At 43.1% G+C, this 12523-nt stretch overlaps 1 protein-coding gene across 5 annotated transcripts in view; it reads right to left on the bottom strand.

The window, feature by feature from the left end:
- Positions 1-12523, bottom strand: part of ZFYVE27 (zinc finger FYVE-type containing 27) — a 116520-nt gene that overhangs the window by 91558 nt on the left and 12439 nt on the right. For 2 of the 5 annotated variants that reach the window (XM_056529759.1, XM_056529758.1), the window contains exons 2-3: positions 7728-7940; positions 881-951 (exon numbers count right to left, since the gene is read on the bottom strand). In XM_056529759.1, coding sequence (XP_056385734.1) covers positions 881-951; positions 7728-7939 — 283 coding nt within the window. In that variant the 5' untranslated portion in view covers position 7940. Of the gene's footprint in view, positions 1-880; positions 952-7727; positions 7941-8060; positions 8246-8601; positions 8630-12523 lie in introns of those variants that run through there. The other 3 variants (XM_056529761.1, XM_056529757.1, XM_056529762.1) reach the window with 3 other exon arrangements.

The raw sequence follows: 12523 nt of genomic DNA, 5'->3' as shown, positions 1-12523 counted from the left end.
GTAACAGCAACCACTATAGCTACCACACTAATACCAGGAGCAAGGCATTTATCACTACATAATAGGTAGGTCCATTCAGGAATTGAATAGAACTCCCCTGCAGAGCCAGTAAAGGCAGCCATGCTTGTCTCATCCATCTAGGTGCACAGCATGTTTTTCCTTATAGCAATGGGCTCTCTAACTTCAGATGGTCGCACACGCCCAGAGTTCCCTAATCCTGGTCCTAAACTTTTTCCTGAACGGATCCCATTACAATTTTAGAAATTTGACATTAAACGGGGTATTCCAGGAAAAAAACTTTTTTTTTTATATATCAACTGGCTCCAGAAAGTTAAACGGATTTGTAAATAACTTCTATTAAAAACTCTTAATCCTTCCAATAATTATTAGCTGTGAAGTTGAGTTGTTCTTTTCTGTCTGGCAACAGTGCTCTCTGCTGACATCTCTGCTTGTCTCGGGAACTGCACAGAGGATAATAGGTTTGCTATTGGGATTTGCTTCTACTCTGGACAGTTCCCAAGACAGGTGTCATCAGAGAGCACTTAGACAGAAAAGAACAACTCAACTTCAGCAGCTCATAAGTACTGAAAGGATTAAGATTTTTTAATAGAAGCTATTTACAAATCTGTTTAACTTTCTGGAGCCAGTTGATATATAAAAAAAAAAGTTTTTTTCTGGACAACCCCTTTTAAAGGACAGGACGCCCTATTAAAGAACATTTCCTGAAAGTGACTTGTGGGAGTCTGTATAGAAACATCTAGTACAATTATCGGCCAGGATCTGTGCCATATATATAATACAATACGGTGCCAACAAAGTAATAATAGCTCATTGCTCACTCAGACATGACGGGCACATGAGCAGAATTATGATCACTTACCTTCATTTAACGTGAGCAGCAAAATATTCACCAGAAAACAGGTGAGAAGGGAAACAATTGGCGTTTGCCATCTAGGGGAGGAAAAAAAGAAAAATTAGACAAATAATAACACAATACTAAAGATTATGGCTGCGAAGCGCAAAAATACTTTAATTCCGAATCAATGGGAACTGATAGATTTTATTTATTTATTTTTTAATCACTCCCTTATAATTTCAGAATAAAGGAATTTCACTGTAACAGTCACCATACGATACGTGTATCCTCGATAAACTATAAGATGCAGGGAGCACAGCAAAATGTCCCCGCGATCAGATCAGGGACAGACTACAACCCCCTTTATGCAAGAAAAGGAGTGCATTATATCTTCCGATTTTTAACTCTTAGGTAGAACAAAGCAATGAACCCCAAGGGTCTTCTGTAAACAGCACCACTCTGGTCATAGGTTGGGTCTGGTATTGCAGCTCAGCCCCATAGGGGCACTGTAAATCTGTTTACAGCCCAATAGGGACATAGCTGCAATACCATTCACAACCTATGGACAGGAGAGGTGCTGTAGATCTGTTTATATCTATAATTTTAGAAGCAGCCTATGGACAAAAGTGGCGCTGCAAGTCTGTTTACAACCAATAGGGGCTGAGATGCAATACTAGAAATGTCCTGTGAACAAAAGTGGCACTGTAGATCCATATAGAGCCCATAGGAGATGAACTGCACTACCAGGACAGCCTTTGGACAAAAACTGCACTGTAAATCTGTATACAGCCCATGGGGGCTAAGCTTCAAAACCATACACAGCCTGTGGACAAACATGGCACCATAGATCTTATTACAGGAGCTAAGCTGCAATACCAGACATGGCCTATGGATAACAGCGGCGCTGCAGGTCTGTTTACAGTCCATAGGGCTGAGCTACAATACAAGACACAGCCTGTGGATAAAAATGGCGCTCCATATCTGTTATCATACAGGGGGTGAGCTGCAATACCAGATACCGTCTATGGACAAAAATAGCGCTGTAGATCATTTTATACCCTGCAGGTGTTGAGCTGCAATACCAGACACTGCCTATGGACAAGAATGGCGCTGTAGATCATTTTATACCCTGCAGGTGTTGAGCTGCAATACCAGACACTGCCTATGGACAAGAATGGCGCTGTAGATCATTTTATACCCTGCAGGTGTTGAGCTGCAATACCAGACACTGCCTATGGACAAGAATGGCGCTGTAGATCATTTTATACCCTGCAGGTGTTGAGCTGCAATACCAGATACCGCCTATGGACAAGAATAGACCCATAAGTCTGTTTATAGCCCACAGAGGGGGGTCTACAACAACAAAACCAACACAATGACCAGGTTGGTTGGGGGTCAAACTAACAATAACCTAACCCCTAGGCCGAAGCTCGGGGTGAAAAACCCCTTATTGCTCAACCCTTAAAAAGTTACTTTTATTTGTCTCCTTAAAATATTCCCCTGTGTGAAGCTTAAAATAACTACTGACAAGATAATACAATCAATAACGAGGAATATCTCCCTTTCAGTGCTCGGTGTGGTGCTGCAGACACTCGCACTATACTTGTCAGTAGACAGATTAAAAACCGTACCAATGATGACACTGAGGTAGAAAGGTTATAAATACCCTCCCCCGCCATTTTGGGCCACATTTGCCAAATATACCTCTTGAGAAACATGTAGGGGTGGCAATTGGTACAGTTTTTAATCTGTCTACTGACAAGTATAGTGCGAGTGTCTGCAGCACCACAACGAGCACTGAAAGGGAGATATTCCTCGTTATTGATTGTATTATCTTGTCAGTAGTTATTTTAAGCTTCACACAGGGGAATATTTTAAGGAGACAAATAAAAGTTACTTTTTAAGGCTGGGTTCACACTGCAGAATTTCTGCCGGAGAATGAGCAGGCGGCGCTAGGACCGAGCACACTGCATTGCTTCCCCCATAGACTGCAATGCACTTCTGGGTGGATCTTTTGGGAGATCTGCTCAGAAATGCATTGCCATCTATGGGGACGGCAATGTAGTCCACGCGGTCCTAGTGCTGCCAACTCGATCTCCGGAAGAAATTAGGCCCAGAAATTCCACAGTGTGAACCTAGCCTAAGGGTTGAGCAATAAGGGTTTTTTGACCCCGGGCTTCGGCCTAGGGGTTAGGTTATCTACAACAACAGACACTGCCAATGGGGGGGCGCTGTAGGTCTGTATTCTTTACAGTTTACAAGAGATAGACACTATAGAAAATTATCTTTACAACGTATAGATCCCACAGATAACAGACATGTTTAGACGCCCACACAATACACCTCGATGCAAGTGTCTGACGCCCGCAGCAACTCACGAAAGGAAACCGTGCCAAGATCACATGACTCGGCTGTATGCGGCGCCACAAGCCGAAGAAAGCAGACGAGAGAGTCCACAATGACAGACGTCACGTGATCAGCATCAGGCTATGGCTATAGTATGTCGCTTTTGACACTGTACAACAATGGAGACTTAAAGGGGTACTCCACTGGAAAACATTTTCTTTTAAAGGGTACCTCTCATCAAAAAAACTTTTGATATATTATAGATTAATGTATGCAGAATAACATTACAATTGCATGCTATTTGCTATTAAAAAAAATGCTTCTTTCTATTTAATTTTCCACTTTGAAGAAATGACCACTAGGGGTCTCCCTACCAGTCCTGGCAGCAAGCATTTCAGACTCATGCTGGAGTCCTAAACACTACGAGCTGCCAGTCTGCTTTGTTCACAAAGGAGAACGCTCAGAGCTGCCAGCCTGCTTTGTCCACAGCCTGTTTGGCTGTGAACAAAGCAGGCTGGCAGCTCTGAGTGTTTAGGACTCCAGCATGAGTCAGAAATGCTTGCTGACAGGACTGATCGGGAAAAATACAATAGAAAGAAGCATATTTTTCATTAACATGCTATTGGAAAGTTATTCAACATTCATTAATCTAAAATATATCAAAAGTTTATTTGATGAGAGGTACCCTTTAAATCAACTGGTGCCAGAAAGTTAAACAGATTTGTAAATTACTTCTATTAAAAAAATCCAAATCCTTCCAGCACTTATCAGCTGCTGTATAATACACAGGGAGTTATTTTCTGACCACAGTGCTCTCTGCTGACACCTCTGTCCATGTCAGGAACTGTCTGAGCAAAAAAGAGGTTTGCTATGGGGATTTGCTCCTGCTCTGGACAGTTCCTGACATGGACAGAGGTGTCAGCAGAGAGCACTGTGGTCAGGCAGAAAGGAAATTCAAAAAGAAAATAACTTCCTGTGTAGTATACAGCAGCTGAGAAGTACTGGAAGGATTAAGATTTTCTTTATTAGAAGTAATTTACAAATCTGTTTAACTTTCTGGCACCAGTTGATTTAAAAGAAAATGTTTTCCAGTGGAGTACCCCTTTAAACTGGTGCAAAGTAGGGTGGTTGCCCATAGCAACCAGTCAGACCACACTTTGCTTGGTTGCTATGGGCAACAACTACTTCTCCTAAGGCGCCAGTTTGGATAAATCTCCTCCGATATGTTGTGTGTGGATTGTTGTGGGTCTGACTGCGGGGACGGCCAAAAATAGGGGACCCCGATCAACCATTTCTCCCTGGCTACAAGTCCACGACTAGGAGGCTTGTAAATGGAGTCTAGAATGGGTCCTGGAGCTCCATTCAAAGTCTATGGCAGTGTTTTCCAAACAGTGTGTCCCCAGCTTTTGCAAAACTACAACTCCCAGCAGGCCCGGACAGCCTTCGGCTGTCCGGGCCTGCTGGGAGTTGTAGTTTTGCAACAGCTGGAGGCACGCTGTTTGGAAAACACCAGATTATGGGACTGGGCTTTGCTACATCCATCAGTATCATAATCTTTGGTAGATGCTTGATCACCAATCCATCCATCCTTCTTCTGATCGCGACCTTGCGGCCTGGACGGAACCAAATATTTGGGTTTCCCACTCAGGCCATCGGATGGGACTGCGGCAGTCAGACCCCCCCCCCCCTCACCACTAATTCCAGAAGAAAAATGAAAATTGCTAAAATTAGGAATACACCATAAATATACATTCCCTGGATGACCCCATAGACTCCCAAACACCCCGATAGGTGGGGGTCTCAGCCCTGAGATCCCGACTGTTCAAAACAATGATGTCAGACATACCCGTTGACTTTTAAAGAGGTGGGTTTGCCAAATTCCCTCTGGAGATTCTAAACGCGCCTGTTGGCGACCGAATCAGCCGGCGCTAGGACCGTGCAGACATTGCCATCCCCATGGACAGTAATGTCTCCCGCGCAGATTCCATCTAAAGAATGACAGATCATTTTTTTCTGGCAATATTAGAAAATTATTTCGTGTGGAATATGCAACCAAATTCCATTGACAGGAATGGGACCGGAATTCCATAGTGTGAATGTAGCCTTAAAGGGGTATTCCAGGAAAAACTTATTTTTTTTAAATCAACTGGCTCCAGAAAGTTAAGCAGATTTGTAAATTACTTCTAATAAAAAATCTTAATCCTTCCAATAATTATCAGCTGCTGAAGTTGAGTTGTTGTTTTCTGTCTGGGAACAGTGCTCTCTGCTGACATCTCTGCTTGTCTCGGGAACTGCACAGAGTAGAAGAGGTTTGCTTTGGGGATTTGCTTCTACTCTGGACAGTTCCCAAGACAGGTGTCATCAGAGAGCACTTAGACAGAAAAAGAACATCTCAACTTCAGCAGCTCATAAGTACTGAAATGATTAAGATTTTTTAATAGAAGTAAATTACAAGTCTGTTTAACTTTCTGGAGCGAGTTGATATATATATAAAAAAAAAAAATCCTGAATAACCTCTTTAAAGTTCTCACCATTTTTAAAATCTGTTCTTGCCGTCAGTGAACTAAAATATTGTTAACATCTACAGCAGGGTTTCCCAGCCAATGTGCCTCCAGCTGTTGCAAAACTTACTCTTCCAGCAAAGGCTGTCCAGGCATGCTGGGGGTTGTAGTTTTGCAACAACTGGAGGCACCCTGTTTGCGAAACATTTATCAAGAGGCAACACCCTGTTCAGAATTAGCCCAGTCCAAAAGGTGCATGGTTGCTACAATGGTCCAGCCTAGACAATCTGGGCTATATACATCAGCAGCGCGACTGTTCTTTTTGTTACATTGTATCAGTACAGGGGTCCAAATGACTATACTGTAGAAATCTCTGTGCTATGAGAAATATAAGGGTCCTTCTCTAAAGCGGTAGAAGGTTACTATTCATTGACTGCAAGCAGAGATCCTGAGAAGAGTGAGAAGGTTAAATGTCAATTACAGGATAAAGTTGCAGAACTTTATTACACAACAATTAACACCTTTTACAGGAGTTCCCTAACCAGGAGCAAACCTACAACTCCTCAGGATGTTTGAGAATGCTGGGAGTTGTAGTCCTACAAAAGGCACCCTGGTTAGGAAACACTACCTTAGACAGTTGTCGCATGGATGAGAAAATAAAAAATTATATATTTCTCCACCCCAAAGAGTTAAATGACAAATTCAACTCTGTCAAGAAGAGACGCGCTTAACATACATACCTTACCAATGTTTCCCAAGCAGTGTGCCTCCAGCTGTTGCAAAATTACAACTCCTGCTCTGCGGGCATAATGAGAGTTGTAGTTTTGCAATAGATGAAGAGGCTCAGGTTGGAGAATACTGACTTAGAACAGTGCTTCCAACCATTGTGCCTTCAGATGTTGCAAAACTACAACTCCCAGCATGCTCAAACAGCCAGCATGCTAAGAGTTGTAGTATGGCATCAGCTGGAGGCACGCTGGTTTGGAAACACTACCGTAGACCGTTGTCACATGGATATAAAAAATAATTATTATTATTATAAAAAAAAAAAAAAATATATATATATATCTATCCCTAAAGAATTAAATGACAAAAATAAACTCTGCTACATCAAGTAGAGACGTGTTAAACATACAGTAATGTTACTGTCTAAGGTAGTGTTTCTCAAGCAGGGAGTCTCCAGCTGTTGCAAAACTACAACTCCCAGCATTCCCGGACAGCCATGAGCTTTTCAACAGTTGGAGGCACCTTGGCTGGGAAATACTACCTTAGAAAGTTGTCACGAGGATTTAAAAAAAAAAAAAAAAAAAAAAGGTACAACCTCAAAAAGTGAAAAATTAAACTCTGCTACATTAATAAGAAATGCTTTAATAGACAGTAATGTTACTTTACCAGTGTTTCCCAACCAGTGTGCCTCCTGCTGTTGCAAAATGACAACTCCTCCTGCTGTCTGGGCATGGCGAAGATTTGCAATAGATGAGACACTGCCTGAGACTATTGTTTCCCAACCAGTGTGCCTCCAGCTGTTGCAAAACTACAACTCCTACAAGCCAAAAGGCTGTCCGGGCATTATGGGGGTTTTAGTTTTGCAACAGCCGGAGGCACACTGGTTGGGAAACACTTCCCTATTGCCATGCATCTTCAGCTCTGACATCTTCATACATCTTCAGTGTGCCTCCAGCTGTTGCAAATCTACAACTCCTACAAGCCAAAGGCTGTCTGGCCATTATGGGGGTTGTAGTTTTGCAACAGCTGGAGGCACAATGGTTGGGAAACACTTCCCTATTGCCACGCATCTTCAGCTCTGACATCTTCAGTGTGCCTCCAGCTGTTGCAAAACTACAACTCCCAGCGTGCCCGCACAGCCTTCGGCTGTCCGGGCACGCTTGGGGTTGTAGTTTTGCAACAGCTGGAGGCACACTGGTTGGTAAACACTGCCTTAATCAGTCATTGTATGTATTAAAAAAAAGATGCTATCCTGGTTAAATGACAAATCCAACTCTGCTACATGGACAGAACGTTACCTCAGCAGGTACTTGACCGTATCCCAGGCGTCTCTGACCGGCTCCAGGTAGACCTCGATCCTCTTGTAGGAGACGACCAGGTTGAAGAGATCAAAGGCTTGCGACTTGCTGGCGACTTGAGGAGATCCCGGCCGAGACTCCGTCATGGTTGGCATGCCCTCCGACCAGCCCGTGTCCCCGGCAGAGGCGGCATCTCTCTCGGTCGCCTGCATGCTGCAACAAGAAAAGTTACCGTATTACTCAGCAGCAAAAGGGAGAACAAGAAAAAAAAAAAAAACTTCCTGGCAAAGGCAGAGCGGAGGAAATTGCTTGAATTGTATGAGGAGCTCAGACCTCTTCTTCCCTGCCAGGCGTCTCGGGAGCCTCCAGTGCATGGCGGAGCTCGATGCCAGGGCGACCTGAAGGAACTGGCATCGAACACCAGGAAGTCAACTTCTAATATCAGGAAAATTGGTCAAAGGTCATAGAAAAAAAAAAAAAACAACTGAAGAGAATGTGATATGAGGCACCAGATAAACAGGTTCCCTGTGATCCCGCAGCAGCGTGCGTGTGGGACGGGCCGGAGGGTAATTACTTCTGTGTCACGGCAGCCTGACTACTGCAACGTCCCAGCTGTCACCTCCCGCAACCTGTCCTCTATGGCATTGTTTCCCAACCAGGGTGCCTCCAGCTGTTGCAAAACTACAACTCCCAGCATGCCCGGACAGCCAAAGGCTGTCCGGGCATGCTGGGAGTTGTAGTTTTGCAACAGCTGGAGGCACCCTGGTTGGGAAACAATGCTCTATAGGGATGGCGTCTGATATGTCAGGGTAAGTGGGGGGGGGGGGGGTCACATACTTATCTGATCTTGCTGACGTCATGAGCTTTCATATACCTTTAAAATGTCAACATCTCTGCTGTCAGTGGTGAAATAGTCTACACTCCTCCCCCCCATATCATATACACTCACCGTCATCAGCCAGTTGTTTTATTCCAGCTGGATGTTTTATTACAGTAACTGGGTCATGTGATCACTAGTCTCACTATCCAACCTTTCGGCGATGTGTCAGAGCGGGAGGTCAGTTCTGGGTTCTGACTTTTTGTTAACATCATCACCTACCAGACCTCTTGCTACTAGCCCTCAGACCGCTCCCCTCCTAGATCTGTATACTGCTGCTATCTTCATGAGATCAGAGTATATAGTAGCTATATACCTGCCCTCTCAGATCTGTATACTGCTGCTGCTATCTCCATAGGATCAGTATATGAAAGTGTTATACATCTACTCTCCAGCTCGCTCGCTCTCGTGCTATGGGACCAGGATATATAGTAGTTATGCCCCTCCCCTCACAGATCTGTATAATGCTGCTATATCTATAGGATCGAAATATATGGTAGTTATACACCTACCCTCCCAGCTCTATCTGTATACTGATGCCATTTCCATGGGATCAGGATATTTAGTAGTTTTATACCTCCCCTCCCAGCTCTATCTATATACTACTACTACTACTACTGCTGCTGCTGCTGCTGCTGCTGCTGCTATCTCTATGGGATTAGAATATATAGTAGTTATACACCTATCCCCCCCAAGCTCTATCTGTTTACTGCTGCTGTTATTTCTATGGGATCAGGATATATAGTAGTTATAAACCTCCCCTCCCTGATCTGTATGCTGCTGCTATCTCCATGGGATCAGGATATATAGTAGTTATACACCTTTCCTCCAGTTATCTGTATACTGCTGCTATCTCTATGGGATCAAGATATGTAGTAGTTTTTCACCTCCTCTCCCAGCTCTATCTGTATACTGCTGCTGCTATTTCTATGAGATCAAGATATTTAGTAGTTTTATACCTCCCCTCCCAGCTCTATCTATATACTACTACTGCTGCTGCTGCTGCTATCTCTATGGGATTAGAATATATAGTAGTTATACACCTACCCCCCCCCCCCCAGCTCTGTTTACTGCTGCTGTTATTTCTATGGGATAAGGATATATAGTAGGCACACACCTCCCCACCCAGCTCTGTCTGTATACTGCTGCTATCTCAATAGGATCAGGATGTATAGTAGTTATACACATCCCCTCCAGTTCTGTCTGTATACTGCTGTTATCTCCATGGGATCAATATATGTAGTAATTTTACACTTCCCCTCCCAGCTCTATCTGTATACTGCTGCTGCTGCTGCTATCTCAATAGGATTAGGATATATAGAAGTTATACACCTCCCCTCCCAGATATGAATACTGCTGCCATCTCTATGGGATCAGGATATGTGGCAGTTTTACACCTCTCCTGAGGCAGAGAAACTTTTTGCATCTTTAACTGTATTTTTGCTGTGATTTTCTAAGCATTGTGGTGGTATTTCACAGCAACACTGCAAATTAGGGCATTATCACAATTTTAAAAAATTGCAGCAGAAACAACCAAAATGCAGTAAAATGTGTAAATCCAACATGTGAACACAGCCTAAAGATGTAAAATCTTCACAAAAACACCTCAACTGTGATTATAGGTCAAATCACTTTTGCCTCCTTTCTTAAAAAAAAAAAAAAAAAAAAATGCACTTTGAAAAAGAGAACACATCGAAGCTGCACATAATGTGAACTGACCCCAACCCACTTATAGGTCTAATGAGGTCAACTGGGTAAACTCCAGCACCAGCAGCCAGGACCAGGATCAGTGATCAAACGCTACACCCTCAGCCAGAGGATTCATTGGAAATGTAGGCTGCATTAGAGATTCTCTTCAGCAATGGAATTGTAAACCAACATGGAGCCAATCTCATGCCTGCTACATCAGCGAAAACAGGTAAGCACATGACATACACAAGAACCTCTACATTATTCTTTAATAATAGCCCATGCTGCACTAAATAACCAAAGAAAGAAAAAAAAATAATAATAATAATAATTCCCAGAGTGCCTCTTTAAACTAGCAAAGTATTTATGGAGGATTTTGGTTGGGTCGGGGGTTACTGTTAGAGATGAGCGAACTTACAGTAAATTTGATTCGTCACGAACTTCTCGGCTCGGCAGTTGATGACTTTTCCTGCATAACTTAGTTCAGCTTTCAGGTGCTCCCGTGGGCTGGAAAAAGGGGATACAGTCCTAGGAGACTCTTTCCTAGGACTGTATCCAACTTTTCCAGCCCACCGGAGCACCTAAAAGCTTAACTAATTTATGCAGGAAAAGTCAGCAACCGCCGAGCCGTGAAGTTCGTGACGAATCAAATTTACTGTAAGTTCGCTCATCTCTAGTTACTGTGACTCCCTTCAATTACTTTAGCCCTGAAGAAGCCCGATCCACACAGAGCAATGTAGCGATTTTTTGGTCGCCTAGTTCCTATTGTGGCCATAAATATGGAAATTTTCGACGCAAAATCAAGAAAGTAGAAGATTACTGGACCAATTTTCTGATCTAACTGGATCCAGAACAGCATTGAATAAAGCCTCGCCCCATTCCAATTCACACACTGGGGGTCATTTCCAAAATTGTGGCAAAAACTGCAGCAAAGAAGGAAGAAGCTTGTGAACAGGGGAAAGAAGCATTTTCATCTAATAAGATATATTGCAAAGTTTCATGTGTTTGCTAGTGCTATTGATCTAGGCATAGTTTATAATTTAATAACGCCTTTCGATCGCGTGCGGTTTCCATTCGTCTTACCCCATTTATGTTTGCAAGACGTACATACATTAGTGCGGTAGTACGATCTTCCATAAAATTTGATATTCTGGCACCTGCCCATGCTTACGGATGAGGATTTGGCTGAAATACCTCATAAAGCAGTGTTTTCCAAACAGGGTGCCTCCAGCTGTTGCAAAACTACAACTCCAAGCATGCCCAGACAGCCGTTGGCTGTCCGGGCATGCTGGGATTTGTAGTTTTGCAACAGCTGGAGGTCCACAGTTTGGAGACCACTGTCCTAGATAAAGAGAGAGCTATTAAAAAAGGGTTGTCCTGACATCAAAAGTCACCCCTTATCCTATGGGGACCAAAACTTCTAGTAGTCCTTCACCTACCTATTCTTACGGATGTCGGATTAAAGGGGTTATCCAGGATAAAACTTTTTTTATATATATCAACTGGCTCCAGAAAGTTAAACAGATTTGTAAATTACTTCTATTAAAAAATCTTAATCCTTTCAGTACTTATGAGCTTCTGAAGTTAAGGTTGTTCTTTTCTGTCTAAGTGCTCTCTGATGACACGTGTCTCGAGAACCGCCCAGTTTAGAAGAGGTTTGCTATGGGGATTTGCTTCTAAACTGGGCGGTTCCCGAGACAGGTGTCATCAGAGAGCACTTGGACAGAAAAGAACAACCTTAATTTCAGAAGCTCATAAGTAGTGAAAGGATTAAGATTTTTTAATAGAAGTAATTTACAAATCTGTTTACCTTTCTGGAGCCAGCTGATATATATAAAAAAAGTTTTTTCCTGGAATACCCCTTTAATAGGATTTTACTGTATTCAGCTGAAATACCCTTTAAAGATGTGTTTTCCAAACAGTGTGCCTTCAGCTGTTGCAAAACTACAACTCCCAGCATGCCCGGACAGCCAACGGCTGGAGGTCCACAGTTTGGAGACCACTGTCCTGGATGAAGAGAGAGCTATTAAAAAGGGTTGTCCTGACATCAAAAGTCATCCCTTATCCTGTAGGGACCAGAACTACAACAAGCTGGGAGTTGTAGTTTTGCAGCAGCTGCAGGAGCACTGTTTGGAAAACACTGCCTTAAAGAGGTACTCACCTGGAAAACATTTCTTTTTAATCAACTGGTGCCAGAAAGTCAAACAGATTTGAAAATTACTTCTATTAA

The sequence above is a fragment of the Hyla sarda genome, chromosome 7, assembly GCF_029499605.1.
Source record: "Hyla sarda isolate aHylSar1 chromosome 7, aHylSar1.hap1, whole genome shotgun sequence".
Classification (NCBI taxonomy): domain Eukaryota; kingdom Metazoa; phylum Chordata; class Amphibia; order Anura; family Hylidae; genus Hyla; species Hyla sarda.
This window is presented reverse-complemented; position numbering and strand designations above follow the sequence as displayed.